This window comes from Heterobasidion irregulare, assembly GCF_000320585.1.
Source record: "Heterobasidion irregulare TC 32-1 unplaced genomic scaffold scaffold_01, whole genome shotgun sequence".
Classification (NCBI taxonomy): domain Eukaryota; kingdom Fungi; phylum Basidiomycota; class Agaricomycetes; order Russulales; family Bondarzewiaceae; genus Heterobasidion; species Heterobasidion irregulare.
In genome coordinates, this window is record NW_009258197.1 from 1,283,734 (window position 1) to 1,304,554 (window position 20,821).

The window sequence follows — 20,821 nt, forward strand, 5'->3', positions numbered from 1 at the left end:
GCGATCGAAGCCAACGGGAAGTGAGGTGCGAATGATAGCTGCTGAAACGTCGTGTACGGGCCCATTTGTGCCGTAGCAAGAGCAAAAAGTTCCTCCGTCTGCGGCAGCGCAGGCGGGTTCGCCGTTGCCTCCACAAGTGGTGGTGTCGGGGCTCCATTTCCTGCCGAGACAGAAGACCGGACAATGGTCGTGGCAGGTGTAATCACAGGCGAGGGAGTCGGCGTAGTCGTGTCCGTCGGGAGAGATGTCGGTGTCGATGTCGATGACGGCACCGAGACCCCGATGCTGACATTGACATTCGTGGACTCCTCCGCTTGCGCTGCAGCGTCCGTATCGTTTCCTGCGCCCAGCGGGTCCTCGTTACGCAGCTCGCGTGCACGCCGGCGCGCGGCCCTACGCTCCGCGCGGCCAATGCGAACTTCGCGCACACGCACGGTGGCGGGCTCCAGGCCGAATACGTTCTGGGAGAAAACAAGGAAGACCTCGACAAGGTCATCACCTTGGAGCTGCAGCTCGAGCGAGCGCGGCGAGTCAGGCAGAATAAACGTGCGCGAGAGGCCAAGGGCAGTGCGATACGTGCCCGCGAACAATTCCACCTTCTCTCCGTTCTCACCGCAAAGAATCGCGAGGAAGCTGTTAGGCCATGTGAAAAAAAAACCGCGCACGATCAGTAACGACAAAACTTTCAAAGAAAAAGTGCACAACACTGACCTCTTCTTTGACGTTTCCACAGCCTTGACCATCAGCGCGCCCTTGGTCCCAGGCAGCTTCACGTACTCCAGCTTCGGCGCCGGGGCTGCAACTGCCGTGGGCGTTCCGGACGACTTCCGTGCACCGTCCGCCTGCTCCACGCGCTGCACCTGCTGGTGCATGCTGTCCTCCGACCTGCGCGATGCGAACGCGTTTCCGATAATCCGCGACAAGAAACGCGAGTGGGAAGGCACAGGCGCAGGAACCGAGGGCCCGTCAACGAAAGTTGCCGCCCGCGCGGACGGGGATGAGGACGGGCGCGGCGATTCGGGGGGTGGCGGTTGGGCGGGCGGTGGGTGGAATGTAGACGAGTGCGAGCGCGAAAGGAGAGTCGTGCTGCGCGCGCGCATTTCTGGCGGTGCAGCAGCAGTGGGAGTAGCGGATATTGGTGAAGTGATGGTCGTACTATTCCGCGATGGCAGCTGCGGTTGAGATGACGAACTCGGCACTGGGAGAGGCTGAGACTGGGAGGTCATTACTGACGCCGACATGCTGCGTCGTTCCTCCATTGACATGGACGACGAGGGCGTGAAAACATTTCCCAGGACAGACCAACGCCGCCTGCGCGAATTGTTTGCTTGCGTATCCTGACTGAGGCGTGTGCGGAAGCTAGGTGCCTCGGCGGATTGAGGGCTTGCAGGGACGTCGTCATCACCCGTTGCGACGGGATGTGAGGCCGTGATCATTATGGGCGCTTGTACGCGGCGGGAGCCCGGGGGCGGCACATCAGGCAGCCGGCTCTCAGACAGGGCCTCCGCAAATGTGATCTGTTCGTTCGTAGGCGTCCTCTGGTCCTCGTGCGTGCCCTCGTCGTCGCCGTCTGGCGTCGCGGGCTCATCTCGCTCATCCATGCGCGATGCAAGAGAGCCCATGGAGGACACGGGACCCGCAGCAGGCGATGTCGACAAGGCTTGTCGGAGCGTTATCAGGGTAGGTGTCGGAGAGGGTGGAGCGGTGGTAGCCGAGGGCACACGTGGAAGCATGCTGAGGTCCAGGTTGGCTGGACGCGGCCGGCGCACGGACTGGGGCGTCAACGTACTAGAAGACAGTGGGCGAATGGGTGGAACAACGGACGAGGAAGCGGCCGCCATCGCGCTAGTGCGCTCGTCGAGCGCCTCGCTCCCGCTCGTGCCGGCCGCGACGACGTTGATGGCCTCGTCGTCGCTGGAGCCGCGGCCCTCGACCCAATCACCTTTGGCGTCTGCATCGTTTTCAAAGTCTCGGCCCACGACGGCGGCGTCGGTGTTGCGGCGGGTGATGGACCCCGCGAGGACGTTGCCGACGGAGGTGCGGCGCTCCCGCGGAGCGTGCACAGAGACGGGGCTACGTGGACGTCCGGGGAGCGGGAGACTGCTGTAGGGCGGCGGGGGCACGGACGGGACGAGGGCCGGCGGATGAGGTGGCTGAGGCGGACTCTGCGGGGGCGTGGTGCGGATCCTCCTGTTGTTTAGGGCCGGGGCCTTGGCTGGAGAGGCCGAGGCGGTCGAGGGGGCAGAGGCGGAGGACTTGCGGGCGGACTTGGATCTGGCCGAGGACGAAGGCTGTCCGAGCTTCTCTCTCGATGGCCGGTCGGAAAGCCCGCTGTCCCGCGAATGAATCCCTCTTTTGGACTCCTCCCGGCGAGCCCGGTCTTGCTCCCTCCGCACCTCCATGTCCAGCCGCCACTCCACCGCCTTCTTCACCTCCTCCAGCGCATACACCCGCACCCCGTCCCGTCTCCCGGCGATGGCTACCAGGACACCCCGGTGTTCCATGACGACCACGCTCTTGAAGCTCACGCGACGTATCAGCGCATACGGCTGCGGCGCAGGAGGCGAGACGAGCGGCAGTACGTCCAGCCCTTGTGCATGGCAGAGGAGTAGATAGTGCGGGGCCAAGAACGCGCCGCTAGCGGGTGGTGTACTGAAATGTGATGGAGCGAGATTGCTAGTCAATACCGAGAGGCTCAGGCCGAGCTCTTGCAACGTGGGTGGAGGGAGAGATGGTGGTGGAGTCGTGGGACGTGCAGTGAGCGCGGGAGACGATGACCGTGAGGCGAGGGTGGAATGGTCGGGCGTGGGTGCAGATGTCGAGGGCTGTTCGTGAGCAGGCGCAGGCGGGCGAGGCGAGGGAGGGGGCATGTGGTCTCGTCGATGGATGAGGTTGGAGAAAAACCCTGAGAGACGACTCGAGGATCGAGGCTAATGACATTGATGAACATGCCTGATGGCAACAAACGCAAACGAGAGACAAAAAAAGGCAAGACGTACGTCAATGGCAGAACCCGGTCGCTGACGTCGCGTGCGAGTCGAGGGCGTGAGGGGCGTGGTAGACGACGCACGAGAAGGCCTGGAAGATAGTGTGTGCATGTCGTCCGCGGAGGCTGCGAAGGACGAGGCGGCGCTTGCTGTTTGGGGACGGGGCTCGGGACTCTGAGGCTCTGTGATTTGGACAGTCGGAAGGGACTGCACGCTCGCGGCATCAAACGCGCGCTGCACGGGGCTAGTGGCGATCGGCGAAGGGCCGTCGAGGGTGGTGTCGAGGTCGGGCGGGGAGGAGGCTTTGTTCACGTCGGCGGAGGCAAAATTCTGGGGCTTAAGGGTAATATCCTCGTCGTCCGCCTGGCCAACCTCCTCAATTTCTCTGCGCATGGCTTCGACGCCGTCCAGAGTCTCGGGAGCATCACTCCATGTCTCTTGACCGTCGTCGAGGTCGGTGGTGTGGTGTGGGTGGACGTGCTCGGTTGGAGATAAAGTGTGGAGCATAGACTCTTGGGACATGGGATGGATATATTTGCTCAAACCCGAGGAGGGGATATGAAGGATGGAAGAGACCAATGGCGTCGATGGGTATGGAGGGTATTACGGGCCCGGCTGAGGTAGAATACAGGGCAGACCAAGACTACCTGCCAATATGCGTTCGGAGTGTCGTCCTCATTCGCATGCGCCACACTCCGCTGCCCGCCCGCTGCCGCCCGTCTCGGTCAGCGATTATGTCACATCCGACCTGTGTCTCAGTTAGACGCCGACCAGTTGTTCCCTTGGGAGCATCGACAACGGCCTCCGTCACCTATCCATCATCCATCCTCATCTCGCTTTCCTCATTCGTATTATTAGCCGCATCCTCCCGCTCCCACCAATTCCTAGCTTTGTGAACACTGAGGCACTATCATCAACACAGCCGAAGCCAAATCTGACCTTATATGATCTTACGCAACGGTTTGACAGGGCACACGATGACGAGGACTACGGTCGTTGTGCCTTTGAACCCTGTTGAACTTCTGGCGAGTTGGGCCTGGATGATTCTGATATCATGAATGGATGCCAGTGTACTTAGTTCGGGTTGAACATCCCATGACCTGATTAGATCCTAATAGACCGACCTGCAAATGCTCCAGGCTCAAGGAGGGCTTTGGACACCTATGCCTCCGACGCGCCAGCCCAAGGATACTTATGTGTAAAAGCAGCGCAAAGAGACGGTGTACAGCATAGACCTGTTATGATCAACAAATATGCAGCAACCGTGTTCTGCAGCACACTGCAGCAAATCAACGTCCCTGATCGGAACAGTTCGTGCAGTCGGAACAATCACGGTCGATGAATCACGATGCGATGGGGACAAGGCGTCGTTGATTGGATACACCAAGCTTCTAAGCACTGATCCAATGATTTCGTGGCTGCCGCACTCGCCGTTATCTGATCAGCTGGATCGAAGCACTTGTGTTCGAAGCTGCCCGTCAGGTGATGTCGGGTGCGTTTCGTTTCAATCTCGGACTCCACCATTCCAAGAGTTAGCTGGGAGAACCCTCGGGCTCGATGACCTCGGATCAATTCAGCATGATGAAGGCGCATTACCCATGGTTGCTGTTATCTGTGCGCTATGAGTTTTCCCTGGTCAATCTGCGGTGGGGACAGGCCATTCGACGCGACGGACGCGTGCGAGATACGCGAGGATACGCGTGACGTCATGGCATCACCTGCCGCGGCATACAGGAGCTCCGCGACCAATCTCATTCCCATCCTCAGACTTCCGACTCCCAACCTCTCCCAACACCCCGAAATCTCCTCATCTCATCTCATCACCCACCACAGACACAACCACAACCTCTTCGAATCACATATCATGTCTGCCAACAGCCCCCTCGAAAAGCTCTCTTCTAACAAGGCATATGGCGGCCAGATCGTCAAGTACAAATTCAAGGCGAGTCTGCACCTCCCCCTCTCGCTTATCACCTCCTCCTTTCTCCCTTTATCGCCGTCGTTGCTCTCCATTCAAACTTCAAGTCTCGCCGACACCGATTTCACCGATCTAATATCATGCCCTCGCATCTACGCCTGTATTCACGCTCGACGTACAGAGTGCTGCGCTCGGCGGGCTCGACGCCAATTTCAACGTCTTTCTGCCAGCTCACGCCGTCGATGGAAAGGAGAAAGTCCCACTCCTCGTCTATCTCGCCGGACTGACCTGCACAGAAGACCATGGGTGCGTCGCTTCTGGATCTGAAGCTGAGATCAAACGTGGACTTCGTCCTTGCTTTCAGGCCCAACAAGGGCGCGTTCTTGAGCACAGCAGCTGAAGAAGGCATTGCGATGCTGTTCCCTGACACCTCACCCCGCGGCGGAGGTGTTGAGGGGGAGGACGACGACTGGGACTTCGGCACAGGTCAGGCTTGAGCTCCTCCGCGCCCCCTCCGATCATCGATATGTTCTTGAGGCTATATCTCTGGTTTCCCTAACATGTTTCTTCTAGGCGCGGGATTCTACCTCAATGCGACGAACCCGAAGTATTCCACCCACTACAACATGCGCACACACGTCACCCTCGAGCTCCCTGAAGTCCTCGCCGATGCCGGCCTCCCTATTGTAAGGACCCCCCCCCCCCCCCCTTCTTGTCCTCGCTTACACCTATAAACAATCCTCCTCACAGGATCTCTCCCGCCAATCTATCTTCGGCCACTCTATGGGCGGCCACGGCGCGCTCACGCTCTACCTTTCCACCGCGACGCACCAATACCGCTCCGCCTCCGCCTTCGCTCCCATCTCTAACCCCATTCATGCGCCCTGGGGTCAAAAGGCATTCGCGGGCTATCTCCAGGGCGGCGTCGCCGAGGCAAAGGAGCTCTACGACGCGACGGAGCTCATCCCGCGGCGCACCGAGCCCGCACACATCCTCGTCGACTACGTGCGTTCTCCCGTCGGGCTCGCGTCTGCCATCAATCTTAATATTTATCTGCGTTGTTTTGCAGGGCACTGCAGACCAGTTCTACAAAAACGGCCAGCTGTTGCCTGAGAACTTCGTCAAGGCAGCGCGCGGGGCCGGGTTCGACGAGTCGCAGGTGAAGGTGCGGGAGCAAGAGGGTTACGACCACAGCTATTATTTCGTGAGTCTTCTCTAGCCGCGGAACTTACACGCATTAGCATCACAACCTAACGCCGAGGGGCACAGATCTCGACCTTCGGTCGCGAACACGTCCAGTGTAAGTAGCAGCGATATCTTCGTATGTTTACTAGATGTGCTGATTTTTGACTCTTCGGACAGTCCACGCAAATTTCTTGAAAGCGTGAAAATTTACCATATAAGAAGCAGGCAACACCGACCGCAACGCCGCAGAAGTCTGCGTTTTATGTGTATTTGTTACTCAAATGTAAGTCAACAGAGGTGAAATAACATCTGCGTCATCGCACCATCACATCCGGGCATATACCGATGGCGACTGAGTTTCAAGCACAGCAATGAGAAAGGGTGCAGTAGCGAAGATGCAGAAATACAAAACGGAGACCTGTACACAAGCCGTTGAGAAGGACACGCAACGACGCAAGCACCAAGCAGCAGGAGGTCAACAGCCAGGACCAGCAGAGAAGAAGTCCAAGCTCAGCTCAGTCGATGTCGGCAGCAATCCGCGTCGCGTACGCCTTCTTGAGATCCTCTAACTCCGAGGTGATCCACTTGCTCTCCAACGCCAATCTGATCGTCGCGCGGTGCAGGTGGTTGTACATCAGCAACCGTCCTACAAGAGCCTTCGCTGCTTACGCCCAAGTCGAGTCCAAGACGAGAGCACCAAGCAACAAACAAAGACAACGATAAGTCAGCTGCACGTTAGGAAGAGCTATCTTCTCCGACCATCAACCGGTGGCAGGTCCTCTCGGCGGTGTCGAAATTGAACCTATCATGTGATGGAAGTTGTAGTGCGATGACCTACCTTCTGGCAGTGCGTCCCAGATGCGCCGAGGGAACGGGACCTCTTGATCCACAATACGTTTCTTTGTCAAGGCCTCGCTCTTGTCCGAATTTTGAGATAGCCAATGGCATAAATCACCCTCATCCGCGTCGACAGAGTCGTCTGCAAATCCGCTGACGCGATCAAATGGGTGCCAACCACTATATCCATTTCCATGCAACAGCCCATTCCAATCAGCAAATATGAGCGCAACAAATGCAGCAGAAATTTGGACGATGCCTCGACTTACGAGAGCATGATGTACAACACGATCCCCGCACTCCAACAGTCTGCCGGCATACCGACGTAACCGCGGTCTTTATGTTCAAGTGCGAGAATACCCTCCGGTGGAAGGTACGGGACTGTACCGCAGACGTTGAGGGTCTCTTGATACGCTTTTGGCCGGGCGAGTCCAAAGTCTGCGATCTGGATGCGTGGGTATGATCCTGGCGCATAAAGGAGGATGTTCTCGGGCTGTGGAAGTGCTCTCGGTCGTCATCTAAGCAAAATATGTGAAAAGTTTACCTTGATATCTGTGAATGAAGATGTTATCAATGATCGTTTTTGATGACAACGATTCTAAACTTACCCCGGTGAGATATCATCTTGTCGTGAAGATATTTTAGCCCCGTAAGGAGCTGGTACATGATATATTTTGCTTCGCCCTCAGGCAGGCTACCATTACCATCTCGGTTTCTTTGGCTGACCATGTAGGTGAAAAGGTCGCCTCCTGTGCACAGCTGAAGAAAAATATGCCTGGAATTGCCGGTCAGATGGCAAGCATTTACGACGCGAACTTCCTACAGAAAATGGCCATCCTCCTCAACAGCCACAACTTGATTGATGTTCGGCTGTGAAGCATTTAGCGATTCAGGAGAATGACCAGCAAGGGACCAGCTAACATGATTCAGGGCCAAAAGGATGCGTGTTTCGTGTTTCACTTTGACTATATTCGTGGCTTTAGTGACCCTAACCGATTTGCATGCGTATTGTTTGTTTTCAGAGATGTCCATAGCAAGATGAACAGTTGCGAAACTGCCGCTCCCTAGACAATGAGATGAGACCTGGAACTTCCCGATTCTCTGAAGGCCATTTCATCAGGGCAGTGTAGTATACGCGAGTCAAAAACTTGCCTTGAACAAAGGCTGGGTGGGGGGAGTGGCCTCGAATACGTTAGTTTTATCCTTCGCTTTCCAGAGATGGAGACATTGGAATACTTCGTTCAGACGCCGGTCAATAAACCTGCTTTTAGATACGGAGGTAAATTTCACCTTTTGATGGCGTAATCTCGAGCAGATCGCCGTGCATCAAGAGTACGGTGGATTGTTGTATCTTGACCCCATTGAGCTGGATCCCGTTGGTTGACATATCCTCACAGATGCAGATAGCTAAGTGCGCATACAGCCTATTCAGAATTCGATTTAAACACACCTGACATGAAACGATGACCCCTCCTGAGCCCGACTCGACCCTGAAGTATACAATCAATGATGATAATGAGCTGAGGGGATGTTACCAGCACGAACGCATATATTTTGCAATGGATGTTCGAAACGTAGATATCCGGTATGGTATACGTGCTGTGAATAGTAATCAAACAATGGGGAAGAGTAGGTGACATAAAAGTACATACCATGAGATGGGATTCCGACCAATGATCACGGGCTTGTTAAGACTCAAAGCGATAGCTAGTCAACGGCAAGATCAGGTCAATTGGAGGACACAAGTGCTTATGGCGGTCAGAAAACCTTCTCTACTCCCTCTGACTTTTGTAGTGCCGACAAGTTTTGCACATATATGCGGCAGCTTGGAGGATTTGGAGGTACTGATGACAGATCTCACTGAGGTTTGATCATGAAATTTGGGAGTATCTTGTGGGGACATGTCTGAGCTGGAACATTCGCTCGAGTACATATCGCTTGACATTTTGAGCTGTTTGAAGGTGCCCAAAATTCGTGCCAGTTGTGGTAGGGGTGACAATTCAAAGTGCCTGCCGCTCTGATGCCATCCCGCGTCAAGTTATCGCAACACGTGACGTCATATCTACGGTCATCGAAGATCAACATGGTCTTTCGGACTGGCTCAAGGTAGTTTTCGTAGAGGAAAGTATATAATGAGGCACAACACACACGTACGTTTCGCAGGTACCGCTTACTGCCAATAATATGCAATGTTATAGAACATACAGAAAAGCTCGAACGTCGCAAAGCTAAGGCTATAAGCTCGTACATACCGCCACCGTAAAATACAGAGCATCTAATCGTAACCCTTCCCACTCCTTTGTTTTACCCTTTTACCCTTCTTGTGTTGTTTCTTTCCGGGGTGGGACTCGCCTGCACTGGAAAGCACAGACGCGATCCTCGCTCTCCGGCCACCCAGTGAAGTCCCATCATTTGTGATCGAGTTCTGATGAGGATACAGCTTCATCCTACTGAATTCCTGTGGAGCACGTCCGGCACCCCCCTTGACATAGGGCCTTGCTGAAAGCCCGGAGCTGTCGTGGAAAAACTGCATATCCAGATCACGCGTCTTGTAACCCTGTCCTTGTGCTGGAAGGATGTTACCGTTGATGATTGGTGGGTTCGCGAGTCCAGGAACAAAGGTGAAAGCGTTTTTCCCGACATGCGTGGTGGGAGCCCGCTTTTTGCCAGCGGCGCGTTTCAAAGCCAACTGGCGCGTTTGTTCATTGAATGCATCCTCGGGGATATCAGGTGGTGGTTGACAGAAGAGGAGTTTAGCATTGACGTAGTCCTTTAGTATGTATCTTGCAGCCCGAGCTTCGTCAGGGTTTCCCATACCCGAACGTGAGAAACCTCTTGCGACTGTTCTCATCAAAGACTTGAGTATCCTTCTTGTATATACAACAATGACAATGAAGACGCACCGGCATACGTGATCAGGAAATCCTCAGCTGTAATCTTTCCATCTCCACCTTCTTCTACTCCTTTGACCCTGATCGTAAGACCGTAGGTCATTTCGAGAACATCCGTTGGGATTCTTTTGACTACCAAACCGACAGGACCAGTGTGTTCTCGCAATTGATCAATGGGCAAAACCCCATCACATACAAGATCCGCTTTAGTAGTCGCGAACTGTGGGAAAACCAAACCAGGGCAATCGCACAAGACAATATTGTCAGACAAACGAATAGTCTGGAAATGCTTCGTTTTCCCCGGTGTCGCAGATACTGAGACCTTCTTTTCGCCCAACAAGGAATTGATGGTACTTGACTTTCCAACATTGGGATAACCAACGAGACCGACAACCAGTCGTGACGGTGGATTGCCAGACGAGTCAGGAAATCCTATTTGCTGCATTTAAAATCTCAACTGTGTTGAAACACCATGCGAAACCCCTTACCAGACAAATCCGGTGCTATCTTCAGAAAAAGGTCTTCCAATTCGAGCACCGATAGAACCCTGGCACGAGGATCTTGACCATCCGATGTGTCTTCCTCGGCTGAGAAATACATACTTTCGTCAGGGTCTGACTCCGCCTCCGAATACGAAGAATCTTCATGCATGTCCTCGTCGTTGGCATCTGCAGTATGTGGCAGCAACGATTCCTCCTCCTCCTCCTCCTCTTCCTCCTCATAGTCACTCGAAAAATTGGCATCCGCATTAGCTTCCTGTGCTCTCTGTTCCGCCTCTCTTCGGGCTTCCTGTAAAGCCGTAGCATTGGCAGCCGAGAAGAATGCGTACTGGACCCCCTGAGAGTCAAAATAATCGGCCCATAGTCGCCTGTGAAAATTGATGATAAAGATGATGCTCTTTCAGGGAATCAAAGAATGGAGGAGGAAAACAAACCTTTGAGTCGCACTAAGGAGATCTGCCTTGTTGATGAGTAAAAGGCTCTTGCGCTTCCCTTTACCAGTCCCTTGTTCTCCCTCCGCTCCTTCCACATCATGAACATAAGATTCTAGATCTTCGCAGCGGAATCTTAACGGGTTCCGAGCGTCGACAATTTGCACGACAAGATGTGAGCGTTCCAAGACACGCCATAATTGCCGCCAGACTTCGAGATTGCGCTCAAAGGGTGTGAGTAGGAAATTCTCGCGATCTTGGAGACTGTGCAGTTTTTGAAAAATCAGGGACAATGTATAAGATGTGCAATAAAAAAACGCACTCAGCGAGACCCCTCCGCCATTCTAAGAAAGCGTCCTTCTCTTGCCTCTCCAATTGTGCCGTAGTCATTGCTTTTGTCCAGGGCGGTCTTCTGGGAACTCGGAGTCGCTGTTTGTTCTCTTGATGCTTTTTGATCGTGATCTTTTCTTCTTGGTCGGACAGAAGGTACGGATTCTGAGCTGAATTTGTGGAAGCTTGGATAATCTTCACGTTTCTACGTTCTTGAGGGAGGAAAATAAACAAGATGAAACGATGATGCCTCTGGGTAGAAACAATCACTCACCGGCAGTGAACTCAGTTCCCGCCAATGTCGCAGTGTTCAAGAACTCGTCCAAATCTTTCTCTTGTGTAACCGATTTGAGACGGGACGTTGAATCCATGTCGGTGGTATACTTAAAGAAATATATTGAGCCATGATATCGATTGAAAGTGTTTTCTACGGCGCTCACATTTCCAGACTCGAATGCATGTCGGGCATCCTTAGCCTTCTTGTTGATGATGGCTCTCCCTAGTCCACTCGGATTGGGGTTCTTGCCTTTGGGTGCCTGTATCAATTCATGCAACTCATGAATAGTCAATATCGTTGGAGACATACCATAATCACGAATGGCACGAGCGAGATAACTTAAGCAGTAAGATAGGCGATTGTTCTGAAAGACTTGAAAATATGTCTGATACGCCTGATGTGAAGATGCGTCAACTGTGCGAGGATAAAAGAGACTGATGAGAGCTGATGCTTCGAGCTCTCCGAGTCAAAGCGGCTGCGAATTTTCGCTCAGTGAAACATCTGACTAAGTCACAATGAGGCGATCAATCGTTTGTAAGATCTGACATTCTGAGGTCTCTGGACCACCTCACCTCACTCATCGCACCTCAAAATAATGTACAGTTTGCATCGAAAAACATAATTTTTATTGTATTTTAACCCTGCCAAGTTTATGTCAAAACCCGTATTCATTTCCACTAAGGCCCTGAGCTCGAGGCCTATGGGAGGTTGGGTCTCACTGAGAGGCCAAAGTGACATCAGAGACAAAAGAAACTCGTAAAGCGAGCGGTCTCACCAGCTGCCGTCCATAATGGTTGATCAGTCCCATTGGCGTTCGGGGTGACCGAAAGGATATAGGTAGTGTCGAACGCGCCAGCAGCCCAGACGGAAAACCCAACGATGCTTCGAGAGTTAGCTTTGACGAAGGCTAGCTCTTGACCGAGACTACGGATGTTTTGTCAACCAATCACCATATCAACCCGAACAGAAGGGCCATACTCAGTCTCGCAGGAAGCGGTGTTGCCCCCACCAGTCTCACTGAGGATAGCCTGGCGGTTTCCATTTGACTGGAGCCAGGAAACAAGAGTTGTGAGGACGTCGATATTGTTCTGATGTCAATGTTAGCTCAGGATACAAAGGTCTTGATTCCAGTATGAGGACGAACCGTTACACACTCAGCATGAGTTCCACTGTTGTCGCTGTCGAGGTACTTATGAACTAACGGAAATGATCGGTGATTGTACCTTACGGCTTGGACTATGTCTGAGAAGCCTACCGTCAAATAACAATTTGCTAGTTCCGCCAGCGGGATCAGTAACATTGAGCAAGAATGGACCGGCTTCTGTGGGCAATGCCTGCGCGCTAGACCAGGAAGATCCAGGCAGCAACAAATGCTGAGAAGTCGCACCGGCTGCACGAATAGCATTAACGGCGACCTGAACAGATTCCGCCCAAGTAGAGATAGAGTTGAGATCATGGGGTTCGTTCATGATGCCAAACTGCGGGATAAAGGACACCCCCATGTAAGTGTAGTCCGGAGTCTCTCAAAAAATAGATGCAGCTAACAATGATGTGCGGCTCGTTAGCATACTTAGCTGCAAGTTGGGACCAGATACTAGCGAATTGATCGTTGGTAGGACCTCCTTGACCGATGATCTCGCCGTTCCATCTGGCATAGTTGTGCTAACTGACCTCAGCAATGGGAGGCGAGATCTAGATATAGAGAACACATACCAGGTCGACGATAACGTAGGGGCTGGTGGAAGCAGACAAGGCGGCCTGTACTGTTGCGTCATACCTAGCAAAGAAGGAAGACGATATCGTCCCCCCAAGGGTTGGCGTCATGAGCTGCCAAGCTAGCCGTCTGTTCAGATTATCATGTCTAGCTGGCATACAACCTGATTCTCACCGAAAGCTGAAAGTAGAGATCATATGAACTGTCAGAAGACGCATGTAGAAGTGAAGGAGGATATGCTTACGAATTCGGAAAATGTTTACGCCCTCGGATGCAAAGTGGGTGAATTGAGACACAGGGGGCGAGACGCCAGTGCCGTTAAAGGATCCGTCCGTAGCCTGAGAGAAGAGTCATGTTATAATCTCTCCATGGTAACTGAAGAGAGCACTGACGACGGAGAAATCGTAACCAGCAGTGTTCACACCTCCGAGGAAGGGCAGTGATGGCCCTTGGGAGTCAGGGATACACTGGGAATAGTCTAGAAGAAAGAAAGGGATTTAGCGTAAAGCGTATGTCACGGGTACGAGATAAATCCACAAGGGTTGTTGTCTGCTGGAACACAAGTACTCCCAGCCTCGCAGCTAGTAGCACCAGCTGGTGATTCAAGTCAACATTCTATTGAAGTGTTCTGAGAGAAATAGCTTACTCCAATCTCTACCTCCACACTGACCCCATATCTGAAAGGCGATTTAGATGGTGAACAAACAAGTGACAGCACGGCTTGCGATACTTACAGGCGACTGCGCGTACACGAAAGGCGCTGTAGCAAGGATAGCCGAAAAAATGATAAATTTCATAGTGGACCTGGTATCTTTAATGAAAGGGGTTGGGCGTACCAGAAGAGTTGATTAAGGATCCTTTATATTCGTTCCAGATGCTCTGTCGTCGTGCGTGTATTGGTTACGAACCTCCCGTACGAAGACTTCGGGGAATCTGCGGAAAAATACTTCGAGTTCCCAAGTCGCAAAGTAATTCGCCTGAATACATTTGTGGAGTCATTTATAGACTCTTATTTAATCCGAGGTTCGTACTGATATATACCGAGCGCAGAACGATGATGAAACCCCAGGCCACGACGTCTTGTGGAGGGATGGCGTCAATTGACGGTGTGAGGCAGAAGTAGCCACGTTGCTGCAAAAGAATTCACCTTGTATGTGTCCAGTGCTACCTATGTAACGCCCGCTGGTACTGAAAGCTTTCGACTTCGACGATGAAAGTGTATCGCCGTGGCTTCTTTGAAGTTCTCGGACATCTCGGCGACCCGAATTATCGAACACGTGGTGTGCTCCCGATGAGCGCATTTTGAATTGTTGTACGCGTTTAGCGACGATGTTCAGTGTTCTCCATGGCTCTTGGGAAATCTCTTACAGGAAAGAAAGCCGTGCTGTCACTGTATCGGTCAGCTCTGCGACAAGTGCGACTACTTCCCCATAACTATCTCCGGTACAGTGCATCGCTACACACTCCTCATAATACCTAAACAAACTCAACCGTAGACAGTATTTCCGAATTAAATTCGCGGACGATGCACATAGGATTTTAGGAACATGGGAAAATGAAGGGCTGAGATATTACAAGATCAAGCGAGTGCGCAAGGTATGTACACCTCTGCTACCAAGTGCTGTGGAAAGATCATTGCGTTGCAGGAAGTGACAAAACTCGAACGTGCAAACGCAGGGGACAGGCATTATCTCTTGCGCGCCATGAATTTTGCATACGGTCGTAGTGGTCCTTTGAAGTATGCTATAACAGAGGTACGCAAAGGACACCATTGGACTTCAAATCTCCCTCATCACTGTCTGTAGCCTCTTCTCTCTAACCCTGGCGCTGATGCACCACCCCGAATTATCTCGTCTTTGGAACATTCTCGACCTCCGGTGTTTTCGCCGGAGTTGTCTGCCTTGCTTACATCTAGCCAATCTCGGCTCGCGAACAAGGCTCTTGTCCCGGCTGATCTCGTCCGTCCACCGCTTTTGCCTCCCCAAGCAGACCCCAATTCGACAGAGGCGCGCCTCTTTGGGCCCCTCAGTAAGCTCCGTGAAGTCAATATTCGTCAGAGGTTCTTCAAAGCCCAGTGGAAAACCATTATACCCCCACTCGAAGTCACGGTGAGAACCAATGGTCAGGGCAGTACTGCAGAGTCTACGGGCTGGGATGATGTGAAACGTGCTGGTATTCGAGGTATCGGTTTGCAGGGAGCGGGTGTCTTCCGAGAATTACAGATCTTGGCTGGTCCCGTTGGGCAAAGCCCTCCCAAGCCTCGGAGACAACGCCAAACAATTAACGGCCTCGAGAGTGACAATGATTCTCCACGAGAACCCACAACACCTCCTGCTCCGAATAGATATCTTCGGCGGCGATATCGAGAGTTTCTACGGAGCATCCCAATTCTCAAGTACACTCCTCCAGCCGACAAATCCGCGAGCGAACCCAATCGGAAAGGCAGGTATCATGTGGCTCTGGCTCCCAACCTTCTCTCGACAAATTCCCGCGCCCCCCACAGCTTACCAGAAGCTGATGTAGTCGATATCGCATGGCTAGAGCGGGGCCGGCCACATAAACATAGCGCAAAAATTACACCACAATCAAAGTAGTTCTGTTCCGTCAAACCAGATATGCAAGTGTTGATAAATATGAGCTGTAATGGTTTTGGAAGACCATCATGACCCCTCATCTCCGTCTTCTCCTAATTCCAGCCCATGCAAGTCTATGACATACATGCTGTAATTCCTGTCTGTAGCTTGTGGGGCACCGTTACGGTTACTTTGATCGACACCACACTGTAAATCGAGCATGGCTTTGTACTCGTCGAAGGTGAAAACTTGCTTTTTGCGAATGCTATCCAGCATTTCCTGTGGATTAGATCATTCAGCGATGTCACACGAATTATCCATTCGAATACATACTGCTGGGTTCAAGGAGAATAAAGCGTAATATTGTTTGGCTCGCTCAAATTCTGTGTCTTGTGAGTCGCGTGCGATAGTCTTGATGCATTGCTGTAGAGCAAGCATGTTTCGGCTGATTTTCTTGATCCCAAGCGCGTTTGCGAACGGCATTTTCCGAGCGTTAGAGATCAACAGGTCCTCCATCAACAAGCCTATGCCTTCGAAGACAAACCTGAACATCCCATTAGGACATTTGTCATATCTGATGGAATTTCTGCGTACCGCTGCTCCCTAGGCGGGAGCGTAGTCGAAATGATGTCATCACACTCTCCAAGCTCTATATTGAGGTCGATGATGTGCGGATCGGGTTCGCCCACTTCTCGGTGTATGCGATAATTGCCCTTTTGTGATCATGTTTCAGATGCCAATCGGGAATACACTGAAAGAAGGGCACTTACATGTCGAAATGCCTGGTCTAAGTAATGTCCCGCTCGACATCGGGTGTCCACGCGAATAGTGTACAGAATCAGTTCTGCTAGCTGCTCGTAAGTTTTCAACAATGCATGGAATCGCCTACGCCATCAGGTGAGTGATGACAGAAAGCATATTCAAAACGAATTGTACATTGCCATTTCCCTCGACAGTGGTAGCTGCAACTGTTCACCTGCGGAAATAGGGAGGACGAAAGGTAGATAAGGGGTATAGGGTGTTGGTGCGGCGAGAGAATCGAGCTTTGGCGTTGTCGGTGACAGACTTTCCACGGAAGCAGCTTTCAATTGATTTAGAGAGGCGGCGAACCAGGCCTGCATATGACTATTGACGATTGACTACTTCGAAGCTGATGATGTGACTTACTACGCTGCGATATAGGTTCCCCAACGCAGAAAGATTCCGCAGTGGGTGAACCAAGTCATCCTTGGCAATAATGCTGTCACCCAGCAGGTGCGACTCGATACGGCCTTCCCGACGACAGATATTTCGCCTCCCATCTGGTTTGTCATCCTATGTCCACGGATCAGCAACTGCCACCGGCTCAATCTCGCAGGACGTACCAATGACTTGTATAGCTCTGTCAAACATGGTATGAGTTCTGATGATTGTGCCCATTTAGATGCTAATGCGATCCGAGGTTCTTCGTCCATTTCTCCCGAACCAAGTGGAGCTACCAAAGCTTGGAAACGGTCACTACAGCGCTGGTAAAATTGAATGACGACAGTGAGGATTAGTCGTGCATAATTCTCCCGGTGAAACGGCGTAGTGCGAAGCATGGCGCAGAGAGAGTTGATCAAAGACATGAGTTGAGTGCTCGCCTAAGTTGAGGGTACGGTCAGATGAGTATTGAAGCAGATTGAGAACTTACGTTGACCAAGGGTTCTGACGACAGCCATGCTGAAGCGGGATCGGGTTGGAAGGCTTCAGGGCCTATCACGAGAAAATGAGAAGAGGGAAGCAGAACAAAGTATATTATATATTTACCAGTGACGGCATGATGGAACAGCAGCGAGACCTTGTCTTCCAGTTGAGGTAAATACACCTTGAGAACGAAATCATCCAATATAGCACTAGATGCTCTTGCCGACTCTAAGCCAGACGGTAACACTTCCGCAATGCGATCCAAGAACGCGAGAGTCGGTTGAAACAACACGCTTACGTGGAAAGCGTCGGGTTTGATGAGCAGACGGTGATGCTGATCCATACCCAGAAGTCGTTCATCTGTCCCTACGGTAGATAACGTCGCTTGCACGGTAGATTCAGAGGAGCCTTGTACTAGCCCAGGGACCGTGTCTCTCAAAACTCGGTTGAGCTCGTCCTCATGCGAGCGTAGTGCTTTGTTGGAGAGTTTGGGGTCCGTATCGGCGAACCGGAAGACATTCTGAGGTATGACAGTAGAGCCATGAGCACGGTCGTGTCTCAGTGATAAGCGCCATGTAACTACCTTGGTTTTATCCCTAGTAAACTTTCCTTCGCGCAATACATCATTGATTGAAGATATGGGGTTCCTTCCAGACATTGCGCCTTGCTCTTCATTCGTCAAGTAGTCATTCAAGATTGTTCGAACCTATGTGGAATATTGTAATGAAGCCCATGTCGCTTGCTCTTGAACGTACCTCTGCTTGAACGGGCATCCATACTTCTGCTAACGGAAAGAGGGCACCCGGCTTGGTTCCAGAAGAATCCTTGAAATCTCGTCGCTACATTCAAGCGTAAGTGATAATGGCAACTTAACACACTCTTGATGAAGGTTATAGATAGCAGAGCAAGAGGAGGCTCACCGATCCAATACGGTTTGCAACCTCGTACACTACTCGCAAGCCCTGCGTGACGGCGTCCAGTTTTGAGTACAACGTCCAGAACAAGTCCCGTAAAATCTCATGATCAACGTGTTGCGAAGACGATTCAAGGGCCGTGAGTCTCAGTCTCAGGGCGCTTAATGTCGTACCATTGATAGAACCGGACGCAAAACCAAACATCGTCCCCACAGATCCGATGCCTGTACCGTCGGGCGCCGATGTCGGCGCGACCATGTACGCAGAATGTAGCTTCGCAGTGGTGCTTGTGGTACTGTTGATCAGCATCGATGTGCGCCGCCCATACTCAGCGCGCTCGCCGACCTCTTCGATTGTATTCTCGATGAGTGTGAAGATTTCACTTGGCAAACGTTGTGCGACAACGTCAAGACCACTGCCTAGTTTTCCAAGTACCGCGAGAGACTCAAGCAATGTTTCGATGTAAGCAAATGAGTCAGTTTCCGGGTTTCTGCTCTGCGTTTGTGAACTGCCTCCGCCAGCAATACTCGCCAGGTTGGCAAAGGAAGATATGGAGGATGGACCATTTCCCGTCGTCAAATTTGATGTAGAGGTGCTTACGGAAAGTCCTGCAGGAGAAAATGACACGCTTTGCCGGAAGCCTTGCTCATCGACATCATCGGGCGGATTGTTTGGGCGAAGGGCAAGGTCATGAAGATAACGAGATAGACGGGAGGGTCGAGATGTAGGAGATGTAGGTGTGACAGGTGTCGTTGGCGTCGGTGGTTGCGGCACGGTGTCAGAAGGAAGAGGTTCATCCTCAAATTCGACTACGGACACTGCAAAAAAAAGGGTGGATATAATGAAGTATACATGATTGAAAAACCCCAATGAACGCACTGGTTTGTTGATGGGCAGTATACGCAACCCAGCGGCTGTCACACCAAAATGATTTCAAATACAGATGGCTATGAAGCTCGTCTATGAGAATTTCACGCAGCGCCTGTTTACATCTTAAGCATGAAAGGTGAGAAGAGCTATGCCAATTCTTACCGTTTCCTGGCCGTTCAGGTAGCTCCGCAAATCCGCGACAGCGCCAATATCAAGCATGTCCTGATTGTTAATCATTTTGAGACTTCGGATCAAGAGGACAGAAGCCTGCAACAGCCGTTTCTCAGACATGAGACTCTCTAAAACGTCGGGAACTAGTTTTAGGTGTTCACTGTGATCGAAAATTCGATAAACTGATTATATTGGGAGCATCGGTACACGTACATCTGATCTAGTAGGCGAATCATTTCTTCCAAAGTTTGTCCTCTTGTCCACATTTGAACCAGATCAGCTCGCTTGCTACCTAGGGCTTCTTTAGCCTCTAAAAGCGAACCGCGAGCTCCTCTGATCTGTGTTTGTGTTGTCCCGAGATGATTCAATAAAGATGCATGATGAGGAAGAGACGCCGCAAATGCTTGATAGTGTTCTGAGAGAGTATCATCAAGATGTAATTAAGCGATTTGTGCTATGCAATCATCATGGACATACTGTCAACGGAGCCTTTCAAGGTCTTCGACAGCATGGATTTTGTGCGCCGAAAGGACCCGATGTCTTTTCCTGAGTTTGAATCATCGATTAGTTGTAGGGCAAGGTCAATTGGGTTGAACTGCGATGAAGAAGCCTTAGTTGACTCTACACAGCGAGGATGATTCTCCTCTCACTTCCGAGTCAATGACGAACTCCCACTCGTCCTTGATTTGTTCCAGGATAGCTGTGTGAAGTTGTCAGAGTTACGCACAAATGTCGGACAGAGAACAATATAATTGAACGGAAGACATACCATCAATATCTCCTGCTTTCGCTTTGCCATTCGCCCGTCTGCCGGGGACCTTGTCCATGATTCTCTTCTGCCTTTGCCGCTCAGCTTCAACTTCCTGCTGACGCTCTCTCTCCCACTCATCGTCTCCGTAAGTATCGACAGTCTTCTTCCGAGCTGCGCTCTGGAATGCAGACATGACAACAGCCAGTGCAGGGCCCTTTTCAGAATCTTCTGTACCCGAGCGTGTAGGCCTCCTCGGTCGAGGAGCAGAGGTCCCCATGCTAGCGCTGCCATTGCGCGCTCTATAGGGATTAGGGAAAGATGCGTCCGATCGTGTTGTGCTCACGCTGTCCTCGCGATCTCTGACGCGCGGGCGCGACGAGGTCGAAGGGGAATCGGGATAGGAGTATTCCTCCACTTGGCGGTTTCTAAGTTCTGACCTCTGCGGACGTGAAGGCCCGCTAGGTGAGCTACCTGTGGATATTACGGAGCTGTTGCTAGGCGTCGACGGGCGTGCTGGGGTGCGGCTGATCTGGAGTGGTTTGGTATTGGACGAATACGGCGAATCGGCGCCATTTGCAGGAGAACGTGGTCGTCGAGCTGGAGCAGTTGGGAACGGGTTGGCTCTAGACATAGAGCAGGAGGCTGCAGCAGAGAGGGAATAAGAGTCGAGAGGACAGCTGCCTACAGTGCGCCAGTTACCAACTGGTGGTGGAACAACAACTAGAATGCCAGTCAAATGGGTCCACGGACCACACTTCACCAGGTCCACTCGTCTCTCACGCTCCAGCCATGGCGGCTGCTCTTAAA

General features: G+C 52.0%; 8 protein-coding genes across 8 annotated transcripts; 2 read left to right on the forward strand and 6 right to left on the reverse strand.

The window, feature by feature from the left end:
- Positions 1-392: 392 nt before the first annotated feature.
- On the reverse strand, positions 393-872 carry HETIRDRAFT_305448 (uncharacterized protein; the record flags this gene model as incomplete). Its single annotated transcript, XM_009542577.1, has 2 exons — positions 393-633; positions 712-872. Coding segments are annotated over 2 exons (402 nt in total), but the record flags the coding sequence as incomplete, so codon positions are not given.
- Positions 873-1,028: 156 nt separating this feature from the next.
- Positions 1,029-1,737, reverse strand: HETIRDRAFT_109529 (molecular chaperone, DnaJ superfamily; the record flags this gene model as incomplete). Its single annotated transcript, XM_009542578.1, has 1 exon — positions 1,029-1,737. A coding segment is annotated over exon 1 (467 nt), but the record flags the coding sequence as incomplete, so codon positions are not given.
- A 3,040-nt stretch (positions 1,738-4,777) lies between these two features.
- HETIRDRAFT_30690 (carbohydrate esterase family 1 protein) lies at positions 4,778-7,395 on the forward strand. Its single transcript, XM_009541985.1, has 10 exons — positions 4,778-4,929; positions 5,087-5,211; positions 5,270-5,391; positions 5,479-5,591; positions 5,656-5,910; positions 5,975-6,109; positions 6,175-6,205; positions 6,268-6,751; positions 6,929-7,107; positions 7,197-7,395. The coding sequence occupies exons 1-8, from the start codon at positions 4,852-4,854 to the stop codon at positions 6,291-6,293; spliced, it is 885 nt and encodes a 294-aa protein (XP_009540280.1). The 5' UTR covers positions 4,778-4,851; the 3' UTR covers positions 6,294-6,751; positions 6,929-7,107; positions 7,197-7,395.
- Positions 7,193-8,635, reverse strand: HETIRDRAFT_307807 (uncharacterized protein; the record flags this gene model as incomplete). The annotated part of the gene is made up of 8 exons (XM_009542579.1): positions 7,193-7,431; positions 7,536-7,702; positions 7,751-7,797; positions 7,849-8,026; positions 8,087-8,162; positions 8,218-8,317; positions 8,378-8,417; positions 8,580-8,635. Coding segments are annotated over 8 exons (903 nt in total), but the record flags the coding sequence as incomplete, so codon positions are not given.
- A 466-nt stretch (positions 8,636-9,101) lies between these two features.
- HETIRDRAFT_468624 (uncharacterized protein) lies at positions 9,102-11,796 on the reverse strand. The gene is made up of 8 exons (XM_009542580.1): positions 11,666-11,796; positions 11,520-11,615; positions 11,354-11,462; positions 11,072-11,291; positions 10,753-11,013; positions 10,307-10,686; positions 9,831-10,250; positions 9,102-9,768 (listed from the first exon to the last, which is right to left on the reverse strand). The coding sequence occupies exons 1-8, from the start codon at positions 11,666-11,668 to the stop codon at positions 9,203-9,205; spliced, it is 2,055 nt and encodes a 684-aa protein (XP_009540875.1). The 5' UTR covers positions 11,669-11,796; the 3' UTR covers positions 9,102-9,202.
- A 258-nt stretch (positions 11,797-12,054) lies between these two features.
- On the reverse strand, positions 12,055-13,867 carry gh5.2 (glycoside hydrolase family 5 2; the record flags this gene model as incomplete). Its single annotated transcript, XM_009542581.1, has 12 exons — positions 12,055-12,074; positions 12,132-12,280; positions 12,335-12,444; positions 12,501-12,553; positions 12,612-12,834; positions 12,902-13,018; positions 13,070-13,191; positions 13,315-13,408; positions 13,463-13,548; positions 13,608-13,664; positions 13,717-13,747; positions 13,805-13,867. 12 exons carry the CDS (start codon positions 13,865-13,867, stop codon positions 12,055-12,057), a joined length of 1,125 nt encoding a protein of 374 aa, XP_009540876.1.
- A 548-nt stretch (positions 13,868-14,415) lies between these two features.
- On the forward strand, positions 14,416-15,881 carry HETIRDRAFT_468627 (uncharacterized protein; the record flags this gene model as incomplete). Its single annotated transcript, XM_009542582.1, has 4 exons — positions 14,416-14,513; positions 14,567-14,666; positions 14,717-14,824; positions 14,876-15,881. The coding sequence occupies 4 exons, from the start codon at positions 14,416-14,418 to the stop codon at positions 15,662-15,664; spliced, it is 1,095 nt and encodes a 364-aa protein (XP_009540877.1). The 3' UTR covers positions 15,665-15,881.
- HETIRDRAFT_377575 (uncharacterized protein) lies at positions 15,194-20,276 on the reverse strand. Its single transcript, XM_009542583.1, has 19 exons — positions 20,033-20,276; positions 19,914-19,963; positions 19,741-19,858; positions 19,477-19,678; positions 19,255-19,423; positions 19,088-19,204; positions 18,786-19,020; positions 18,229-18,734; positions 18,064-18,147; positions 17,892-18,014; positions 17,432-17,828; positions 17,316-17,377; positions 17,008-17,265; positions 16,811-16,957; positions 16,580-16,758; positions 16,414-16,528; positions 16,238-16,356; positions 15,977-16,187; positions 15,194-15,922 (listed from the first exon to the last, which is right to left on the reverse strand). Exons 1-19 carry the CDS (start codon positions 20,205-20,207, stop codon positions 15,731-15,733), a joined length of 3,459 nt encoding a protein of 1,152 aa, XP_009540878.1. The 5' UTR covers positions 20,208-20,276; the 3' UTR covers positions 15,194-15,730.
- Positions 20,277-20,821: the final 545 nt, after the last annotated feature.